Genomic DNA, 22706 nt, shown 5'->3' with positions numbered 1-22706 from the left:
GGGGGCAGGGGGCTGAACCAGAGGGCTGAGGTGGGCTATGGGGGAGTCGGGGTGATTTGGGGGATGTATGTTTTTGAGTTTGGAGGACTGGAACTGTGTGAGGGGTGAGAGCAGACAATCTGCAGAGGGCAGCTCAAGTATTTAGAAGAATAATACTTTTCATTATTAAATAAATGGGTGGGCAGGTTCTTTGTTTTTTCTCCAAAGGCTGTCCCACCAAAGGAATAGCAGATCTCACCCTTTGTTCTGTTCCCACTTATTTGCTTTTAGGATTCCCTCTGCTTTGGATGGGAAGTGCAGTGTTTTCTGAGCTGCTGACTGCYGTGAAGATGAAATGTTTCTGTCCCTAGTGTAATTTACTTACACAGATGAGGAGTCTGGGTCTTCTGTTGAGGGAAGGACCTTCATGACTRGGAAACATTTTTCTGTCCTATTTGCTGCTGCTTAGTTCCTTTCCTTTGGAATTCAGTAAGCATGGGGCCATCAAATGGAGATGAGGAAGAGGAGAGTATAATCCTGATCAGTGATGATGAAGCAGAGAACACACTTGGGAGTTCAGTTGTGGTAGTAGAGCCGCTGGGTAAGTATTGTGCTCTTGTTATCTATGAAGTTTTGTAAAGAAACTTTTGAAACAACTTGGGCTGGAAGCGACTTCAAGATGTCTCTAGTACCTGTACTTTCAAACAGTACTGTTTCTTGTTATTTTTCTAAAAAAAATTTGAGGATTTAGAATGAATAGAGAGTGGCAAAATAACAGACAAAACCAAGCATACTTGTTTTCCGGGAGTCTGTAGAAAGGAAGGCTATTTCGTACCTTGAAATTTCTTCAACAGCACCAGTTATGCTAAAGAATACTGCTGTGTAGGTTCAAAAATACCACTAAGCTCTCTGAGAGTGTGGCCTTTTGTAGTGTTAATTGGATCCCTTCTAATTAAATTATCTCTCTTGTGATAGACGGAGGATATTGTCCAAGGTCAGCGTACCTTTTTCTTATTGTCGCTGTGTGGAATTGTAACAAAATYCCTGTCTTGAAGTGCTTCAAAAATAAATGTCAATAGCTGGTTTAATTTGTGATTAAGTTTTAGTTATTTTATACTGATTTATACTGGGTATTCTTTTTTTCTACAGAGAAGACGGTCCTGGAAGAGGAGAAATCTGGAGAGGTTGTGGATGAGGAATGTGAACTAATGGTTACTTTCTGTAAACAAGCCAAAGTTATGCCTCATGCAAGATACGACTGTACAGTACATCCGTTTGAGTATGTTCAGTGACATGGAGGATAACATGGGGGGCTTTTTCCAACTCTAGTCCACTTTGAAAGTAATCCTGTTAGGATTTTAAGAACTGAAAGTGGATGTAGAGCTGGATAGGTATGTAGCCTGTTCTGTAAACAGTGTTTTGTTTTTCAACTCTGTAGGCGAATGGAATGTGATACATGTTCACCCCTTGGAAAAAATGCTGATATTTGTAATCAGTGCTACTGCTACATTTGTGATAAGCTAGCTTCTGAGGTAAGGAAGAGCTATAGTGAAGATATACACAACTTTGAGTAAACTAAATTCCTCAGCAGTCTTAAAAAAAATAATTATTATGCACACTTGATCAAAATTTCATGTATCATTTATTCTTTTATCTTAACAGTTCTCCTCAAATGTTGATATCTATCTGCTTTACAACACTACTAATACTTTTTATTTAGTCAATGTCTGATGTTACTACTAGTAATCTGGTAAGTCGTTGGAACAGATCTTTGCTTGATACAAACAAATGTAGCTTGTTTGTCTGAGGCACACAGTGTATTTTCTGCAGTCTGTTTTAGTAATCTGATTCCTTTTCACAGTAGAAAAATATCAAACTTTGAGATTTTTATCTACCCTTCTGAGAATAAAGTGAGGAAGAGTGTGAGCGGTTTGTGTGTGTGTTTTAAGAGTTCAGAAGGTTTTTTGAACTATGAAAGATGTTGTGGGGAACATCCAAAAGCAGTACTGTTACCAGCTCACAACCTGGRAGGATGCCAGCTGTAAGTGTCCCTGTAAGGTGTTTGGGAATGAGGGGAAATAAGTTTGGTTTGGGTGGTTTTCTTTTGTTTTGTGGGGTTTGTTTTTTTTCCCCCTTCTCCCCCTTTTCTTTTCAAGTCATGATATCGAGGTATTGCTGTATCAGCCTTTTGCCCTGACTATCAAAACACTTCACTATAGCGTTACCTAGTCATGTGAAAGATGAAGTGAATTATAGACCTTCACTCAGAGAGCAGCAAACTCGTGATTTGCTCAGCTGAAACAAACACTTTTCTTGTCTTTCACTCTTTATGAAATAGTGCCAGAACTGGACAACTCCTTCCCTCTGTCATTGCAATGCRCATAACAAAAGCAAATTCTGGAAGGACCAGCGTGATTTTTCCTTGGCTGGTGTTCTTGTAATGTTCAATTTGGAGCTCACAGACATAGATGCAGACCTTCGGCATGGTGGTAAGTGTTACGCTCTCATATTGTCCTGGAAGACCTGTCGCTCATAATAGCCACTCAGTCTGCCGCTTGAGATCCTTGTGACCTACAATGACAATTTATTCAGTCCACAGTCCTCTTTGCTAAGGCTTGGTGAGTTACTTGGTTAGTAGCCTATCCTTGCTACCTCTTTCCCAGGCCATATATAAACTAGACACAAATCTGCAGATCTAGTCAGGAGTTTTCCCTCCTATAGGAAGGAGCAACCAAGTTTGCCTGGCCAACAAAATTGGGCACAAGTAATTTGCAAAATATATTACGTAGGGTGCATGTGAATGACTGCTTCTTTCTTTGTGGTTTGAAGAAAATCTTTGCACTAATAGTTTCACACCTCTGCCCACCCTTCTAGGAAGTCTTCTAATAAATTTTATCCATGAACTTTCTGTGGAATATAATAAGTATTTGACTGGAGAAAGAATGCCTTCCAAACAACATGAATGTTTTTGTCTTCCAAAACTGCCACCTGGGCAATGCAATACCTGCAAATCACACCATATGGAGGTTGTATACAAGTAAGTGATGACAGAATTTCGTTACTCAGCTAATAGCATGATTRTAATCATGGCAACCTGAAATAGCAGAAACATAACTGACACAATTTAGCCAGCAGGCAGTTACATTGCACTTAGATATAGTTTAAGCAGCCCTCTAATAAATACATGTTTAAATAATGCTTGATAAGTAAGTATAAAGATAGTAAATAAGAATATAGTTTCATACTTCCCTAAGCCATAATAATGAAGAATATTATCAGGCATCTTATTTATCTAAGCCCTTATTTTTACTAGTTTGTTGGTACTGGGTTCTATTTTCAGTCCAGTGTGTGCCTTCAGAATGCTTAAAAGAAAACTTGTGCAAATGCCCTGTCACTATCTCCTAGATTCTTTTCAAGGAAAGATGAGTTAACTTACTTTCAAACTACAGAACGGTCATAATTCCCATTTGTTTACAAAGTACATCATGGACTGCTTATCTATCTTAGGTATTCTGGAGTTTTTGCACTGGTAACAAGATTTTTAGATCAGGCAGAAAGAGAGAATCCTAAAGCTGCTGCTGTCATGTTTCTGGGAGCAGCTAAAGAGATAGCACTTCATAAAGACCCTGCTTTGTAAGTATCCAATTCTACAGCTAATGTGTAATCCTCATTTGCTTCTCAAGAGAATAAGCAAGAGTACTGGTTTTCCATTTATTAAGGGAAAGGATACTRTAAAGATTACAGCCCTGGTGGCAGAAATGAGAAGATGTGAGTACACCTGAGGAAGGAGTGAGATTGGTTACAAAGAGGGATTTGGGAAAAGAGAAGGGCAAAGGCTGGATGTGGGAGAGGAGAGATGACCTCAGATGAGGGGTGGGAACTGGAAGGAGAGAGTGAGGAAGACAGCAAATGGTGGCAGCTGGGAATTGATTCCACAGGAGAACATGTAGGGGCAGGGGAGCTTTCCTGAGACAAGAACAGGCAATCTTTATTGTACAGGGAAACATCTGCTCCTGAACTGGAAGGAAGTGCAAATGTGTTCCTCAGATGATAGGTCTTAGCCCTCCTGTAAATTTGCAGGAAGCTGGCCTCTTTCAATGGGAGGACACAGTACTGAATAATAACTAAGAAAAAAGGCTTTAAATATTTTAGCCTTTTCTACTTGTCTTGCTTTTCCTGTTTACATCACATGTGTTTGTTGTGATGCACTAGCATGCTTCATGCTTGTTTACTGCCTAGCTTGAGCAAAGTCAAATCTTTCCTATGCAAAATCTAGGTATTTGTGGGGTTAAATTCAAGAGTATTAGTAAAGTAGCAGTAAATGTTTCTGATTTGTTAAATCGGCCCAGACCACAGCAGCTTCTCTGCAGTTCTCTTTCTGGGGAGCTGTCAGGATTTGCAAGGAACAGGCTGAATGTATTATTTGAGTAAGTCTGTGTCTGAATGCTTTTGAGTCTGAGGGCATTCACAGGTGAGATGTCAGGTGAGATGTGKTTTGAGCCTCTTGTGGGACAAGGACCTACAACCCTTTGGGGCCCTGCACGGTTGAAGATGTGCACATGTTGGTCTAACAAAGCACCTAATAAGGCAGAGTAGGTGGTCAGGTACTACTATATTGTGCTTGTGTATGTGGCTTAGGTATGCTTTAGTTGATTAGGTAGTGCTGTAAAACAAATAGTGTTAGTTCTAAAATATCAAATRTGTTTTACAATTTAAACACTTGTTGTAACTGTTCGGAATCATTTTTATTACCTTGTTAGCTCCCAATGCCTTTTAAGAAAGAGTTTTTCCTAAGTTGAGTATAGAGAAGGCAAAAAGGGATAAGCACTAAATGGTGCATTGTTTTTTTTTTTTTTTTTTTTTTTTGGTTTGTTTGTTCTCTTAGAAGCTGGCAGAACCTTGGTCAAACTGCTTCACTAAAGATTGCTGTCCCTTGTCTGCTGCAAAGGTGAGACTTTTRTTTTCATCTAATGCGTAGGTGTCAGTGGGATGATTGGTGGCTGCAAACTTTCTGCCATGGTACTTGTGCAAAGTGCATTTAAAACGACTCTTCTCCAAAGGTATAAAGAAAAAATATGAATGCTTTAGCTCTTAAAAGCCAGAAGTAAATATGCACAGCTTCAGAATAAAGTGTATAGTCTTATGGTTCTATAGCATCAGGAACCACTATCRGGGAAGAGCACCAGAGCAAGGAGAGCCTATTGCCTGGGTGTAGACTGCAGGTGGTAGGGACAGGCAGAAGAATACAAAGCAACAACAGTGTGCATCAGTCAGCCTCATAGGCAGAAAACTCGTCATGCTATGGTGCTTTAATTATACACGACAAATCAAGATTTTTAGCAATTCTGTTGAATATTAGTGTGTTTTTTGTGAAGAACAAAGGCAATATSTGCCTTTCAAACAGGTAGTCTAGTAGTATTTTCTAAGGCTAGACCAGAAGATGGTGTCAGACAGCTACTTGCAGTTATTAAGCCTAAGAGTATATGGTGTCTGTTTAGAGTCAAAACATCAGTCTTGTAGTCCTCCACAAGGGGGGAGTAGTCAGGGATGTAACATAGTAAAGTTCCCCCAGAGGCTAATGAATGAGGGCATCTAGTACACTTGACTTAATTCATTTCTCATTTTAGCTTTATACTTCACCTTTAACCTGAAACTCGCTTGCAACAGAAGATTAATGAAATAGGGATTAACTTTTTTTAGGAGCACTCAAAAAGAATTATATATCTCACCTCCTATTTGAACTAATGATAGGTCCAACCTAAATCCTATATTGGTCTTCATTTTAAGTTTGATTGCTTGTGAATTTATTTATTTCTTACTTCAAAAGAATAGGAAAGACTTTTAACTTCTTCCCCCAATTTTAAAAGGGTACTTAAAAGGGTAGACTATTTGTGTCAGTGTTTTGTCTTAACTGGAGGTAACAAAGATTTCTCTATTCTTAAATTTGCCAGGAGTTCAGATCAGTGATCATGCTGGATTGTTATATTCTAATGACACCTCAGGCAAATTGTGAAGTGACATGCTGTTGCTTTTGTAGTTCACTTCAGAAATGACATTGAAGGAAACTTGAAATGTAACTGGTTTTTACTCTTCTGTTTTTGCATTTCTCTTGGCATAGACAGCGATCAGGTTGCTTATTTAGCAACTGCAGTAATTAACTTATTTAGCTGCTGCAGTAACTTCTCACGTATACTCATTGGGGATCTCCATCTTAAAAAGCAAGAACAAAGAGCCTTGGTTTCACTGATGTTTAAAAACAATAACCAAAAAAAAGTCGTGTTGTTCATGAATTTAAATTTAGTTCCAAAATGTCTACCTGAAATATTTAAAAAAGAAAAAAGAAAAAATCCCACAGGCTGATTTCCTATGGGTTTTAAAAAACCTGAGTCTAGTAAATGATTCATCTGCTTTTAAAAGATTTTGACTGAATTCCTCAAGGATCTGACTTTTTCTTTTTAAAACGCAGGATCACAACACAACTTCAAAGGATGCTGGTGTTGTGTGACTTCCCGAAAAGCTTGTATGAAAAGTTTGTTAATTTTTTTCAGTCCATATCACTTCCATGTCACTGTTTTGGCTTCTCAAATAGGTATGTTCTTTATTTTTAGAATGTGTTTTTATACAGTTGCCTGACTTGAATACAATTGTAGAGAGTAATTCTTTTCACTGACRGTGCTAGAGATAGGTATTTTGCTGTAGGAAGATATCAGAATTTGCTACTTTCTACATGACCTGTCCTTACCGTAGTGGAAAATCATTATTTAATGCTGTAGCTAAGCTGTTGTCCATATAATCATTTTTCAGAAGTGAACTATAAACTTCAAAATACATGAGGATTTTATTAATAAAGTTACTTTAAAGAAAATGAATTAGTGTATGAATGGAGTGCATTAAGAATGACCTTTTTTTTTTCTTTTCCTTCCAGCTTGAATGTTGTACCATGGGACCATGTATTACTGACCACTGTTTTAAAAGGCCAGAATATTACTGGCCAAAGAACACAGAAGGGAAGAAAAGTATTTCTGTGGGAAACACTTCCTGTTATACAGGCTCGAGTGGAAAAATTGGTAGATAAATCAAAGTAAGATAGTTTTGTTATTGTTTTGGATTTTTCATTTTATAAGCTCAGCTCTAATTTTGTATAGTATTAACTGCAGCACAGTGTTTCAGGAGGTCTGCAAAAGTTACATCTTATGCGGAAACATAAAAAGTGAAAACATATTCAAAGCTTCTCATGCCTATAGCTTGTTATAAAYAAGTCTAGTATTTTTTTGAATGATTCCAAAGCAGAAACAGGAGCCCTTTTTGCATTTCAAGACCCTAAAGGAACAGTGAAGAGGAAAACTACTGTGTTCAGATAACCGCAGTAGGTCTTAAATACTGACATTTAAGATAAATCCACCTGATCAAAGGCTGATTAGGTGGGAGACAGCAAAGCAACATGTCCTGGTCTCTGGCTGTTTTAAGTGTGAATTCAAGCCACTTAACTGAAATAAGAAGCTGTTCTCAGATAATCTGTGTACTCAGCCTCACTTTGTATTTCAGCAGCCTTTCAATTTCAYTATCTACTGTATTCAGTAGTGTCCTTTTTTGGAACTTATTCCCTTGGAGAGTTCACTAGCAAAGCAGAACACCCATGCTATACAAACCAATATTGGTATAGTGGAGAGAAGCCTAATCTGACCAGTCCACTACCTTGGCAGTCACTGAAGGTTTTTCTCTATATAACTCTGTATAACATTGACTGCTAAATCCTACAAGTTTCTTGTAAATAGCCCAAGGTAAAAGAGCATGCAAGAAGGTCGTATGTTAGTGTCATTTCTAATGATCGTGGTTTCTTCTTGCTTTAAATAGTACAGAGAGATGTCAAGTTGAGGCTTCATTCAGGTCATCTGCACTRTTGTTAAGAGTAGTGGTTTTTGGATGTAGGTATGAAATAATTTGTAATGGTACTTGTGTCTTTGTCCAGAGATTTTACTCTTCCTGAGCTTATCAGAAAAAGGCACCAAGGCAGCTATAATTTACAGCACTTTAGTTTTGTATTTGCAGCCAACTGTCTCATCTCTACTACTTGTATTTCTATACCGTTTTTGCAATGTCTTCCATTTGGGAATAACTTCTGTTTTGTTTTACTAMTTGTAATAAATATTTGACTGAGCTGTACACGGCTTAATGCTTCCTTTCTCTCCACTCCCTCCTTCCCCCAGCTATAAAGAAGTTGTTCGCTACCTGAGAGCTGTGAAATGCAATGATAGCAAAGGGTAAGTGGCTTTTTAATTTCTTTGCCTTCAGATTATGTCTCTGTCTGTGTTTTAACCTGAAGTGGAATGGCAGAATGAAAAGCAGCAAGATGTTGTTAGCTGTTTGCTAACAGAAAGTAATACTGCATTACAAATACTTTCTGCCTTATTGGATGTAGTTGTTAAGTGTAGCTTGATGCCGAGTATTGTAAAACTTTCATGTTAACAAAATCAAATGATCATTTTTCTCCTTTCCAGGTTAAGAGATCTTAGAGACAAAATCCCATTCTATTTGTGTAAAACTGGAGACTTCCTCGATGCTGCRCATTCACTGTTGTTTCCAGTCAATAGCCTTGCGTGCTGTACTGCCTGCCGGATAACACCGTTACAATTTGAAGTCTACCTAAAGATGTTCAGAACTGGCAGCGTCCCCAGTGGAAAGGATTTTCAAGACTCTGGGCCTTGGGTTACAATCGGCAAGTACAGTTTTATGATTTCACGTGTTTAGAACCTTTCTTAATTGCTGCTTTTAATTTCTTACTAAACTTAGTAACRTTCCAAAAGGACTCTGAATTCAGTAATAAATTCTCCAGGCTAATACACAGTACATAATGCTAGGCAAGGAAGAATTCTTTAGATCTGAGCATAAATTTGTTTAGCGCGCTTTATACAAAATGCTAGCTTGGTCAGCTGTAAAGTTATTTTTCTCAAAGCAATCTGGTTTAAAAGAAAAATACAAAGCCCTTTAGATCACGACACTACCAGTGTCAGTCTATAACTTAGCCTCATGGTAATCTCAGCCTTGACCTTAAGGATGAATGTGTTCTGCTGCAAAGTGTTTCATGATCTGTGTGTTGCATTCTATCGTTAGTTCAGCTACTGATGACTGATCTGTTTTGGTGCGTTTGTCAAGAAGGTGTATTCTGAAACAAAAGATTTATTTTAGAGAAGCTGTTCAATTGCTAGTAGAATTGCTAGAAGTATGAGACTGACAGTGTGTACCACACTGTACYGTGATATGGTGAACATAATGAAGATTTTATTCTGGGTCATCTGCTGTAATGGCTTAGACTAAATTGTATTTAGTCYTTTGAAACTTTCTGGGATAGCATTTTACAGTTGATTTAGGCTCTGTATAGAAAAGCTGCAGACACTCACTCATCTCCTCATTTTTGTTAGATTTGTGTAGAAGTTTATCTGCGATAAAGGTGATATATCTTGTTTTTATTTATACGCTGAAGTTATTTGGGGGAGTAAGACATGTTTGGGTTTTTTCTTCTTGCAGGCTCTCCTTTGAAAGATGGTGTTCTAATTAAGCAGGCACTGAAACTGCTTTACAGCAATCTTTTGCTATACAGGAATGTAAGTCTGTATTAAAATTGTGTTTCTGTGGTCTACTGAGTATTTATGTACATGTCTGCTTTGTCCAAACACATTACTTGTCTAATGCAGAATTTACTAGCAGAGTGCTTTTGCATAGTTCACRCTTCCCTGAAACACTTTTTCTGCTTGTGGATTTCTTTGTTAGGTTTTTTAATCGCTTGTTTGGAAAAAATTTGCAAGGCTTTATTCAAGTCTGCAGTTCCATTTCCCTACCTGTAGACCTGTAGTTCATGGCTTCTGTCTCAAGATGCTATGRTGAACTTATCACAAACCAGATACCGGTCTCAAGGTGTATGAATTGTCTGCTGACTCAGCTGGGACCTTACTGATAAGTTTTATGACAAATGTTGCATCTTTGCAGTCATTGCAAGATTACTGAGTTCAACAGCATGACATAGCAACAATGTAACAACAAGCAAAAGYGCAATACAAATTTTGAATGACGTGCTTTTACTGTTGCGATATTCAGCTATTTTAGGCGGTTCTCCATTCTAAGTTGTGCGTGCTTTGATACTTGTCAGTGGGAATGTAGTGATTACACCAGCTACAGATCTGTTTGTGGGTCATAGAATAGAAACATAACAGGTGAGGAAAGCATTGCCTTTTTCTACAGATAAGACAAAATGGACTGGATTTTTTGCCACCTGATAATTCAGAGCAGGAAGCCACAAATATCACTGTGCAATCTGAGCATATACAAGTAATGTGTTTCCATTACAAAAGAGAATGAAGAAGGCACTTTATTTTTCTTTGGTCCTTTTATTTAAGGAAAGTAAAAAGAACCTAGCTATTCAGAAAACACTAGATGCCCATCGGCTTGTCAGGGAGGCATAGTCTGATTCTAAAAGTTCTTCTGTATTTCAGCCCAAATGTTGGAGTTCTCTCATCATGATTTTGGGCAGTAGCAATGTGCTTGGAAAAAACGGATACCTACATCCTTTGTCACTGAAAGAGCCACCACTTGAATTCCAAGAGGTAACTGAAAAAATACTGTAAGATGGAAGCATTTGTGTCTTGGTTTTATATAAGGCTTTATTTGGTGTGGATATTGACACGTTCTTTTAAATACTGAGATTAACTTTACAGGGCATTATCAAATAGTCCTCTGATACCTGACAAATCTGATCCTTTGCATGCAAAATGCTGCAACTCAGGTGTCAGTTACTCTGACGCAGCAAATAGTCTGTTTGAAAACAACTGTCCTCGCGTAAGACTTGTTGCAAATGGGCACTAAAATCCATGTTTAAATTCTAGTCGAAGCTCTTTAGATTGGTTCATTTTACCTTGTGCTTMCTATGAAATGAAAGGTGGGTAAATCCCCGTTCTTCTAACTCTGATGCACAGTGACATGTTCCTGTGTTGTGCCCAAAGTCCGTATGCCTGACCTGTTGTATGAACTTGCTGTGCTGTAGTACCTTTTGTCGCGTGTCTGAAGCTTTGATGCTTGGGGAAAAGCTAAGAGCTCRTTAGGGTTGTATTTAAAACAGTACCTACTGGGATATAGCTAATACCTTAGTCAGTGCCTATAGAACCCAGTCTACTGGGAAGCTCACTTCTGTTTCTTATATCTAAAGTATAGTGTAGATACATCACTGGTGAGTGCAAAGAAGTGTTAAATGTTGTAGAAAATGAGTTAATTCTGCCTACATTTCAGTACCTGATACTGGCTTGTATCTTGAGATAAATCAAATAACTGTAGAATAAAGGGGAAAGTAGTAGCCCTTTATTTTATTTTATTTTTTTTATGTACTCTGATAGGTCTACAAAAGCCAATACTGGGTATTTTTTCATAAATGAAAAAATAAATATCTGCAAAGCACAGTAGGTTAAAATGAAGAGGTTATATAATAGTGTTTAGTTGGTGCTGTGGAATCTCAATGTTGACTGAGGACACCATTGGAAAAAGGCAAACTTGTCTGTAAAGGGTGCTGCAAAAAACAGATAAATGCACATTAAAGTAGTACATTGCAGAATCGTCCTAAGTGGTGTTTATTTGTAGAATATCTGGGCAACTTTCTTTACCTGTGACTCATCACTATTTTTGCAGGGAGTGCTGGCTGCCAGTAGTGGTCTTTTGGAAGAACTGAAGGCAAAAGTTAATGTTACTTTACCATCTGCTATTTTCTCTCCTCATGTAAGTGTGCACTTGGTCATAAGAAAATTAACCAATTGCTGTATTGCGGTGTAAGATACTGCCATATTGCATACAGCTGGATTATTATGACAAGCTTTTAAGAGGCGAGCTTGAAGATTTCTGGGAAGTGGCATAAGACTATTCCTAGCATAGTCTGAAAGTTAGATGAGATATCTGAAAGTAAACAACCTGTAGTCTGTTCTGGTCTGACACTGCCTTAACCCAGTAAAAAGTCTTAATCTCTTGCTGTCCAAATTTCTGTATTTATAAAATGTTGGCAGTCCTCAATCCTGTATTTACTTCTTAAGTTGAGTCATCTTACTCTGTTTAATTCGAATTGGAGGCAGTCTTCTGTGACTTGGCRGTGTTGCTTGTCTCAAAACAAACATCTGTGACTTTATCAGAATTGCCTGGAATTTCCAAGCATTCTTTGAAAGATGACTTCAAGTGTAGTGGAATATCTCTAAAGATGATTTGAAATGGGTTATTAAATACAGTCAGAATGTTTTCGAATCTGAAGAGTGCAAGTTGCAGTGATTTGGAAAAACAAGGTGGATAGAAGTCACTTGTTTGGAATGGGGATGCAGTCACTTACCTAAGGAGCTATCYTATCCTGCTTGACTTATTACTACTTTTGAGGAAATTGCATTTAACTTACTTTGCAGCTACATGACTCCTAGGCCAGAACTTTTCTTTTCTACTTAGTCATAGTTCTGCTTTAGTGTGGTGGTATGAGACCTCAAGTTTTTGTGAGGACTTGGAGACAGTCAGRTGAAAGATGCTCAATAAATGAAGTGTTCTTTCTGTTCCCCTATTTTGTGRTCTTACACACATCTTCTGGATGTAGTGTGTGACACTCAGCCTTTCTGACTGGAATGGTAATAATTTCCTGCTGATTTGAGTGGGTACAATGGACAAATAATAGAAAAGTGGGCTTTGAAATATATGTACTTTTTTTATTGATATTTCTTCCTGTAGTTGCAGCGTGAGGCTTGTCTTATTCTCGCAGTRCAAGCAGTACAGCAGATGCTTTTCTGTGATCTTCCATACTTGACTTCCTTCCTAGAGATAGCCTTGGCATTTGGGGTAAGTCTAGATATTGAGTTCTATTCTAACTGATTAAAGCAAATGACACTTTAAATCCAYGTAATATCACTTGCTAGTTTTAGGCACATTTAACTCTTTCTTGRCTTTGAAGGTCAGTAAAGTTTAAATAAAACAACTTCTGTGTTTGTGTGGGYTTTTTCTTTAAGGTTGTTTTTTCCTTAAGAAATGACTGTTGCAGAGGTTAAATCATAGGCAATTTTTTTCCTAGAATAACTTTTGGGCTCTGAGGCTATTACTAGATCATCTTTCCTATGAAGAACATGTTCTCCATGGCACTGTCAACTTGATTTTGAAAGATCTGAATTGTCGAAAAGCAACAATGCTAAAACTGTGAGTAAGCATTTGCTTTTTGAAGTCTGACTGTTGGTTTATGGAGACATTAGGAGCAGTCCTGCAGCAGTGAAGTTTAGCAAAGATAAAAATCTATAGCTCTTTGAAAATGGCCAGCTCATTGCTTAAAGTCAAGAATGCAAATAGGGTGCTCAGAATTAATAGGAAACTAATATAGAAAACTTAGTGTGTAAATGCTGCATCTGTGTCTTGAGTATCATGCATGGTTCTGGTGATTCTTCTCAAAAATACTGTAGAACTAGAAAAGTTAAAGAGAAGAATGACAAGGATGATCAGAGGTGTGGAACAACATCTRTAAGAGGAATCCTGAACCTTTACAGAGCCATCTGAGCTTGAGATGATTATGGTCTATAAAATCATGCGTGTCCTGCAGAAGGGGACCAGGGAATAGTTGTTCATTTTCTATTCTGTTTCAAGAACTAGGGAGCATAAAGAGAATCTAATGTGGCCATAGAAAGCCTTTTGAAGCTATACACTGAGCTAAAAAGCTTTGAGAAGTATCTAAAGTGTACAGTTGTGGATCCTGTTGATATAGAATGTTGTAGATGTTGCTGTCCACAGCTAAAACTGTAAAAGCTTTAAGTTTGTGCAAATTGAAAAACAAAGGATGCATATTGAAAAACAAAGGGACAAATTGCTGGAAGATTGTCAAGTGTGACTGACAACACTCCCAATGTAAAGAGTTGGTCCTTGAGCTTGTGAATCACTGAAGATGAGGAGAATATACCTGGAAGACAATGAATTTCCTTCAGATCTGTATGAGCTAGGGTTGTTCTTCAGCAGCTGTCTTCCTTCAAACAAAAGGCATCTAAGGTGTCGCCTTCTGTATCTGGCTTGCAGAAAGCCAGGATAAGCATCATGCTTGTTGCAAGAGGCAGGCATATTGGGCTAGGTGGGCCATTGATCTGACCCGATACAGCTGTTCATATGCAAAAAAAAGCCTCAAGACTTGTGTCCTGTTCTTAAGTTCATCCCAAAGAATCTGTTCTCAGTCTGTCTGTAACTCAGACAGAATTCTGAGTTAAATGGACTTTGTTTTTCACACCGTATGGTTATTCTTGTGTTTTATATTCATTAGATGGCAAAACCTTGGTCCTCAGTATGTGGGTGAATTCCTTTGCCTGTTCCTGACTTGCAGGCATAAGAAAATGCAGTCCATTGGCCTGTTCACTCTGAGTATTATTACAGAGAACCTGCATATGTAAGTGTGAATCTTCGTATAAATCATTAAGTGTTGCAACAGTACTGATAATTTTCTTTTAGTTAACATAGTTTTAACTCATAATTCATTCTTGTTTGTATAACTTCTCACTACTAATAATAGTAAAGGGGCTAAGCACCATGTCTTTGGTAGGTTTGAAATTGTTCTATGTTGCCTGTTGCAACCAAATGGACTCCTAACTTCCCAGCTATCTGATTTGGAGAACCATGACCAGTCATCATAAAAACATATGATAACATATACAGTCTAGTTTTGTTACTTAAATGTCACTATTCATATCCCTTCATTCCTCTTTAGGTTAAAAAATGATGATTTAGAGCAAACAAATTACTAGACTATGAAGGGGTAATACCTCATAAGCATTTATGTAAAGAGAATAGCCTAAAGTAGTTCAAAATCTATATTGTTCTATATCTACTAGAATATAATGAGTCTACAAATGTCACCTTTTTTAAAAAAAATGTAAGAAATACTTCACAAAGTAATGAGAGGAATAGATCCCATAAAAATCGGACTCAAACATCTGTGCGTTGTAATGCAGACTGAGGACAGCCTTAAGTTAATGCCTGTCATTCTTTTCTCTTAAAAGAAGAGAGACCACTTACTYTACAACAGCAAAAAAGCTTCAGTGRATATTCAGGGAAAAATGAAGTTTCAAATGAGTCTAAGTACTATGTCTAGGTTACAAATGGTGATAAAGCACACTGTTGCCTTTGCAACCACTAGCTGTTTGTTAGTATGATCCTTGCTCTCCTGTGTTATGCCGTATAGTATAGGTTTTAGAGTGACAGATTCAGTGTATTAACATAATAGTTTTAAAATCAAATGACTCCACAGTCATATACGGGAAAGCAGGAGGATTGTCTGCTCCAGCGTTTTTAATTCGCATATGTAGCAGATGGCAGCRGAGTAATGTTGAGAATTCACTTCCTGTAGCTGTCTTAACTGGAAATCAAGGCTGTGTAAGATAACCTTCTTTGTAAAATGCTTTTCTGCTGCTTCTCCCTTCTCCCTGATGTGTGTGTGTAGCTGAGAAAATGAAGTAGCTGATTTCATTCAGTTGTGTATGAGCTTGGTTACACTGAAGAAATTTACAGGTCTAATAACTGTCTCTTYTTAGCTCAAGTAGTCAAAGATTAGAAGCAACTTTTCTGAGGTTTTTACAGTATATTCTGTCAGAAGTCCAAGAGTAAATCTGATGAAATCCTGTTTATTGTTGTCTGTCTTTAAATTCTTTAAGTTTGTTGCTGCAATAATCTCCATTTGGAAGTTGTAGTGAATTGTTGGATTAACCTTCAAATAAAGCACTGAGATACGGAAAACTTAAGATGTGGCTGAAACTGTGGACATATCTRTCCCTATAAAAAAATGAATTAAGAATCCAAATCTATTTTTTAGGTGTCCATGGGCAAAGCATCTTTGCAATTTCTTTCACAATGCAGTAAGTACCTATTTTAGAATTAACAACAAAGCATAAGGGACGGRCTTTAGTATTTGAGAGGCAAGAATGTTCTATCATTTGCTTGCAATGACTTAAGCCAGACAGTTGACCTAATAGGTATTAATAGARAAGCTAGAATGAGAAGCTTAATGAATTTAAATCTTCTAAGCATCCATATTAATGCCAAAGAAAATTGTACTTAGCATATGTTCAGACTGATTAAAASAGTTGGTTTTGGCAACTTGTCTATTTGTGTACCCTGTGTCATAGGTTGGATTCTGGGATAGTCACAAGAAATGAAATTGCCGCACATTCTCTTGTCAGATYGTGACTTCTCTCTTCCTACTAACATAAAACTAATTTGAATAGTTTCTGTGTRTTTCCAGTAGCTGAGCATTTCACTGCAGGGTTTTTTTGTGTGTGTGACACTGCAGGTATGCAGTAAAGCAGCCTAACAACCCTTTTTGTCCCTAAGCGCTTATCAGCTGTCTATCTAGACAGCCCCTTTGCCCYCAAGCAGGCTGAGTGAAACTAGCAACATACTGTATTGCTGAGCACATCTTTTAATTAGTTGCCAGTTTGGATTTTTACAGAGAAGGTAACTTTAGTTCATCTAGTTTATTGCCTCTCTTGGGAGGAACCATTACAGGTAGAGCCTTTAGAAGATGAATTTTCTTGTAGTCAAACATTGAAAGTCAAGTACAGCTTGAAGAGAAATAAGCCTGGCTTGTTAAAACAACATCCTACAAATAAGCTCACAAGTAAGCTTGCCCAAAGTAGTGTCTGAGCCCAAGTTCCTCTATATAAAAATGGCAAGTTACCAAAGTGTATTAATCTTTTTTTTTTTTTCCTCTGGACAGGGATTAAGGCACCTTCCTCTTGGCACTACAGCTCATCATGAAGTCTCCAAGTTCATAAACATTTTGGAAAATCTGTAATTTTGCTAAAATTCCTAAGGATTTTTTTAAAAAATTTGTCTTAATCTAAATGTCTTCCAAGATTTCCTTGCATTTTGCTTTGGTTGTCATTTCTTCCTTCCTTTAAATGCGTTCAGCTGAAGAACTGACTTCAAATTTAATAACAAAATCCTCGATTTAAGCAAACAGTGGCTATATTTCAGCGAAAGTGCTCTTGAAATTTTGTTTCTTTCAGGTCCRTATATTAAGCGATTGTTTCTGACTTGGAGATCAGAAATCTAAGAAAACTGTCTACAGAGAGATGCTGTTTGGGGTCAGGGGAGAAACAGGGACAAAGTAGGAAGCAGCACAACTCTTTGCTTCTGTGTTGTACAAATGGGGTTCTGGGCAGAATGTCTGCAGCAGAGCAACTGCTGAGGAAGTGGAAGTTCCCTACGTAATTGAAACAGTACTACAATATGTGATAAAATGCTGTTTCCATTCCCTCTTTTATTGGATACGTAATTATAAAAAAAGAAAAAAACGCTGCTCTTCAAGTAGTATCTTTTGACCTCCAATTTTTTTTTTTTTTTTGTACTTGCTTCAAGAAATCAGATTCAGAAGGGCCTAATGAGGTAAATAGCTTGTTTTGTTTGTATATACAAAATCTATTTTTTAGGTTTTTCAACTGCAGGACTTTGTTTTTACTACAATACTACACTAGATGACTGTTAGGCTGGTACTGATGCCTCTCTTGGTTACTTATACTGACCATTATAAGGATGCAATAGTTGACTTTTGAACTGTGGATTTAGAAATGGAGATACATTTGTAGCCTGATTATGCTGTTAGCTACACTGTGATGCCTGTCTGCATTGGTTTGGTGGTCGGAGGGGAAAAAATACTAACATGTTATGTACCGTATTTTGCACACTTCAGGCTTGCAGTGGCTTTTGAAGCTTCTTTATTTTTCAAGTCTTCTATAAAAGTTTAGATGCATCTAAAACGACCAGCTGTTAAATAAAAAAAACCTTTGTAGAAAATCTGTTGTCTGTTTCGTTCTTTGTTAAACAGTTGCTGTAGCTTTCTGGATGCTTTCTGGACGCCTGCTTGACCAAGTTCACCGCAAGAAGCAGAGCGAAGTGCCCTGATGCTGGCTCTGTTGGCTGTCAGCAGGGGTGGCCACTCGGTGCCTCACTCCAGTCTGTGTTCATAAGACACATTTGCTTTCTCTCTGTCTCCGAGACAGATGTTTCTTGCGTGTTCCTAACAATATGATCTTTCTCCCTTTACTTTTTCTTCGTGTTCACACTAGGCTCCTTGGTAGGCCTCGTGCTGTGTCTGCATTCCTCCCTTTGACCTACGGTAAAGCTTTCTGTTCCCGGGCGCTGTCCCAGCTTTGCAGAGGGGCCAGGCAGCTGTCACGACTCCAGCACAGGACTTTCTCGTGCCAGTTTGAGTAATCCCCCTTTGTACTAGCCATAGGGGTTATGTCATCCTTTGCTACTCTCCATTGTGGGTGTAAAAAGACAACAGCAAAACCAAATAGCTCTGCACTGAAAAATGGGTCTATCTTTAGGTATGGAGGCAGTCCTAGTACCGGATTAAACTCGTGGACTGTGCGGACTCCTGAGGGTCGTTCTGTTGGGTGCCCCGTGGCCGGGGCAGGACCAGGTGCAGACRGGAGAAGGCACCAGCAAGGGAAGTGTGCATTACCCCCTTGGGTCTGAATTCCCTATCAAAGGGAAAGGCTAGGAAGTGCTGGCRTTTCAGTAAGTAAATGGGATGTCAATTTTTTATCTACTTGCAAATTTTAATGAATTAYAGCAGCAAAGTCTTATAGCAAGGTTTATGCTATAGATAATTGATATGTATTGATTTTCTTATTTTTTTATACCTATGCTTATCTCTCCAATGCCATGCCTAATCAACCAAAGTAGAAAACATCCTCTCTGTACCCTGAGACTGGAACTGGTATAACCCCAAAGGTAAATTCATCTCAGCTGTGCTTCAGGTGAAACTGAGATGAACAAGGCTTGCTTAAAAATGAAAATGCTTAGTTTGGAGTTGAAAATGTGTATCTACAGCTGTCTGTTCCAAACACTGTATTTTAGCAAATTTGCTGTTCTAGCCGTTCTAGCAAATGTACAGACAGCTGACACTGCCAAACAACTAATAAAAAATAKGCAAGTAAATATTTAACCAAAAATCAAATTTCAAGTAATGGAGTTGATAGATCTGCTTAAAACTTGTAGATGAAAGTGTTTGGTTGTGGATGGCAGTTACTGGACCTCATCGGAGTATGGGTATCCCAGTTGCTACAGATGGGGTTTCTGAAATACATAGCTAAGAAACTCATCTGTTACAGGACAGATGGGAAAATCTCTTTTAAAATTTAAAGAAGCTGCCCCGTGCTGGCTTTCATTTCTTTTCAAGTGGAAATGTTCACGCACATCCCAACGCAGTTGTAAGGAGACTGAGATTTTTGGGGGAGGAAATCTGAGCTCTGGTGGCAGGAACCTTGGTGTGAAGTGAGTACCTGTGCCCTGTCGGCCACTGCAGAAACTCAGTTTGTACGATAACGTTTTCAAGGGTTGAGTTCRTGGCCGAAGTGACACTGGAGCAGTTGGTGCCCGGGACCATCCCCAAACTCTCCGGCTCTTCCTGCAGTCCACGTACATACTCTATATTTGTACTTCCAACCGTTTTCTCAGCTGAGTGGGCTAGGAGAGTCACCGATTTCTACCAAGGACACTAATTAACCTGCTAAATGAGTTTATCCCTTCAGTGTGTGCACAGAGAACCACATTATCTAAAATACCCTTCCAAAGCGAGCCATAATTAGCTCTGCCTGCTGGAGCCAGCCCCGCGCAGCGGATGGGGGCCGCTGACGCCTCCGCTGCGCGGGGCCTCGGCAGCGCGTGTGTGCCTGGAGCGCCTGCAAGCTTTTGTCTCGTACCAGCAGCCCCTTCCCCTTGGAGCTGAGCTGTTTCCCATAGCTGATGCAACTCTGTTCTTGGGGTGGGGGAAGGTGGTGGTGGTTTGGGGCACTGGGTCGTGGTGAGTTCACAGAGACAGCTGCTAAGCCAGAAAACAGTCGGTAGCTAATCTGGATCAAAATCACTGTTATGAATCCTGCGGGGGACTGCTTCGGAAGCACCGACGCACCTCTGCAAAGCGGCGTGGTGCTAACCTCTCCCTGCGCTCGCGTAGGGGCTCCCTGCCCGGAGCTTTGGGACAGCTCRTGCTTCTGCTTTCTCCTAACTTGTGCGAGTGTGAAGTCGCTAGCTACCTTTCTGCCTCTGAGATGACTCTGGCCTCCCATCTGTAATGAGGTGCTCATAATATTTATTTTCTCCTTTTCTTCTATGCTCTGAGCTCTTCCAGGCACGCACCGTACCCTGATGTCCGTGCAGTGCCTAGCACCGAGGCCCTTCTCCAGGCTCGAGGTAGCTACTGCTCCCTGTGCTCTCGGGCTGACTGTGCTGCTACACACCAGTAACATCAGAGCAGCWGTACTGATCTGCGTGCAACTCATTGCACAGTTACTTTGGGACCCCCAGGAGTAGCTTCCCTCCGGCTAATACCCGGGTTTAATAACTGGACTAAGCAAAGTAAAAACCAGCTTGTTGCTGGCTGCCAGATTAACAGATGGCCACAGTCATTAATATTGCAAAACTTCAGGAGTTCATAATTCTTTAATCTATAAAGCCTGTCAGTGCAGATAATGTGGGTCCTGCACTCTGCTGTGGGGTGCCCAGAGCGGCTCTGGCTGGGGTGAAGCCYGCAGCTGGGACCGAACTGGGGGCACCTGGCCCTCGGGGGCTTTYGGGATGTGCCGCTGTCCGTGGGCAACACGGGGCTCCTCCCAGCACCGTCCCGGCCACAGCGTGCTCAAGTCGGCTCTTTGCTTGCGTTGGGAAAACCTGAGCTGCCTTCACTGCTCTTGAAAAGTGCAAAAAGATGTAKCTGCTCCAAACTTGCCGTTTTTCAGCCCCTGTGCTTTTTCACAGCCAGCCAGGCAYGCTGCCCTGGGGCTGCTGGAGGGGGGAGAAAGCAAAGCGTCGGGAAGCGGTGCTGCGCGCGGGCGTGGGGGCAGCGCCGCCTTTCCCCGCGCTGTGGGTCCAGGCTGCGGCCCGGGAGCGGGACCCGGAGGGGGCAGTTTCAGAGCATCGTGCCGTAGCTGCCAGCTCTGGTGCGGGATGCAGGGTGACAGCACGGCCCGGTGCGGGATGCAAGGAGGTGCTGTCTGCCACGGGTGCAACCCCAGGGGCTGGTGTGAGCTCTGCTCACCCTTCCCTGGGTGAGAGCAAAGCACCCGGGGCTCCTTTTGAGACAGCGATTGCTCTGGGTCACCCACCAAACGTGCTGGGGAGACCCAAGGTTTGTTTCATCTCACCTGCCGAAAGCCCTGCCACCCYCGAGGCTGCTCTCCTGCAAGGGTCGCCGGCGAGGCGAGGGCCCAGTGCTGCTCCTGGCTYCTCCATGCACCAGGCGGGAGGGCTCCGGCGCTGCAGGAAGCTCTCGGGATGTGCTGAGTGTGGTGCAACCTGTGCCGTGCTGGAGCTGATGGTGGTCRCTGCCCCGGGAACCCCTCGCTTCCACTGTCCCCGCTCCACTGCAGGAGTGCAGATTGGGGCAAAATCCACGGAAATCCAAAAACCCRTGTTCCATGGCATTTTAGCACTAAACCCAAGCCTTTCCTATAATTATTTGGAGCCAACGCTAGGAGATTACGATTGATGTCAACAGCTAGATAATCTGTGCTTCAGACGCCAGGAGTGATGACCTCTTTACCGGGCGGCTGCTGCCACTTGGAAAATACAGCTGGTGCCCAGGGAAGCGGGCAATAGTAAGAGTGTCATAGTGTGTGTGTATGTGTATACATTTAGTTTGCTAATAACTGCTGCTGCTATTGACTTTTCGTGGCGGGCGCCGGGAGAAGCCAGGCAGGACCCGCGCCGCCCTCCCCGCGTGGCCGAGGAGCCGCTCGCTGCGTTGCCGGCTCTGTGTTGGTGCGTTCGCCACGCGCCGCCTTCTCTCTTGCAAGCAGGTGTTGCAGGGCACCAGCCTGCTGCTCAGCAGAGGGTGCGCCGCGTTTAGTGCAGTAAAGGCTCGTGTCTGCTGGGGGRAGCGGCCGAGGCACCGTGCAGGCTCCCACCTGAGCGCTCAGGGCAGCATGGGGAATTTGCTCCCATGTGAGCAAAACATATAGATACATTATATATATATTCTAAATAATATATAGACATATAGAGGTGTATTTTTATGCAAACGTGTGCACACACACACACATATAGATACATAYATAGCTATATATGTAGGCACACACATAAATTCAGGCTGTGATGAAGCGTGCCATATGCAGTACTGTCCTGATGGGCTAGTTTGAAAAGTAAAATCATAAGAAAAGATGAACACAATACGGCAGAGACAGTGATTAATAAGCACGGTGGCGGCCGCTGGGTTTAACACGTTTCCGYGCTGGGTGCTGCCCGTCACTGGTGGCCGGAGCTGCGTGCCGGCCGCTGTGGACCGCGAAGCCGTTGTCAGACGCCGTCGGTTCAGCTGAACCCAAAGGAAACACGGGCGAGCTGGCCCTGCGGGGGGGGGGGGGTTAAAGCACGGCGTTGGCTATCATCAATCACCATAATTACCTAAGGGCAGGGRATAATCTAACAGTAGATAATTATCTGAGGGTTGTAGCTAAGGGGTGTTGTTCCAACTGGTTGACTAATGCAGGGTCTGGGGGGGGGTCATATCTTCTTCTCCCCCCCCCCCTTGCATTAAGCATGTTGATTTGATCGCGTAACAACTTTCAGAGTTCCTCCCTTCTTACCGTGTAAACCCCCTACACACACTTTACACTAACGAGCATTTCTTTYTTCCTCGCATCGCTCGGCTCCGCTTCTGCCGCTCTTCACCGCTGCCGGCCGCTTCGGGCGCCCGGCGG

General features: G+C 40.8%; 1 protein-coding gene across 3 annotated transcripts; it reads left to right on the top strand.

The window, feature by feature from the left end:
* Positions 1–71: 71 nt before the first annotated feature.
* LOC146597534 (uncharacterized) lies at positions 72–17796 on the top strand. Of its 3 annotated transcripts, XM_085301944.1 has the most exons (19): positions 72–580; positions 1129–1258; positions 1418–1511; positions 2318–2468; positions 2854–3016; positions 3487–3612; positions 4865–4927; positions 6446–6568; positions 6905–7060; positions 8187–8240; positions 8478–8695; positions 9505–9581; positions 10467–10577; positions 11650–11736; positions 12715–12822; positions 13052–13173; positions 14273–14395; positions 15815–15857; positions 16718–17796. In XM_085301944.1, exons 1-19 carry the CDS (start codon positions 475–477, stop codon positions 16793–16795), a joined length of 2133 nt encoding a protein of 710 aa, XP_085158070.1. In that variant the 5' UTR covers positions 72–474; the 3' UTR covers positions 16796–17796. The 3 variants fall into 3 exon arrangements, with proteins under 3 accessions (XP_085158070.1, XP_085158071.1, XP_085158072.1); XM_085301945.1 differs by lacking the exon at positions 3487–3612; XM_085301946.1 differs by lacking the exons at positions 72–580; positions 1129–1258 and adding an exon at positions 1642–1729 and having other exon boundaries at positions 1443–1511.
* Positions 17797–22706: the final 4910 nt, after the last annotated feature.

This window comes from Rhea americana, unplaced genomic scaffold, assembly GCF_003343005.1.
Source record: "Rhea americana isolate MKP2758 unplaced genomic scaffold, rheAme1 scaffold_181, whole genome shotgun sequence".
NCBI lineage: Eukaryota > Metazoa > Chordata > Aves > Rheiformes > Rheidae > Rhea > Rhea americana.
This window is presented reverse-complemented; position numbering and strand designations above follow the sequence as displayed.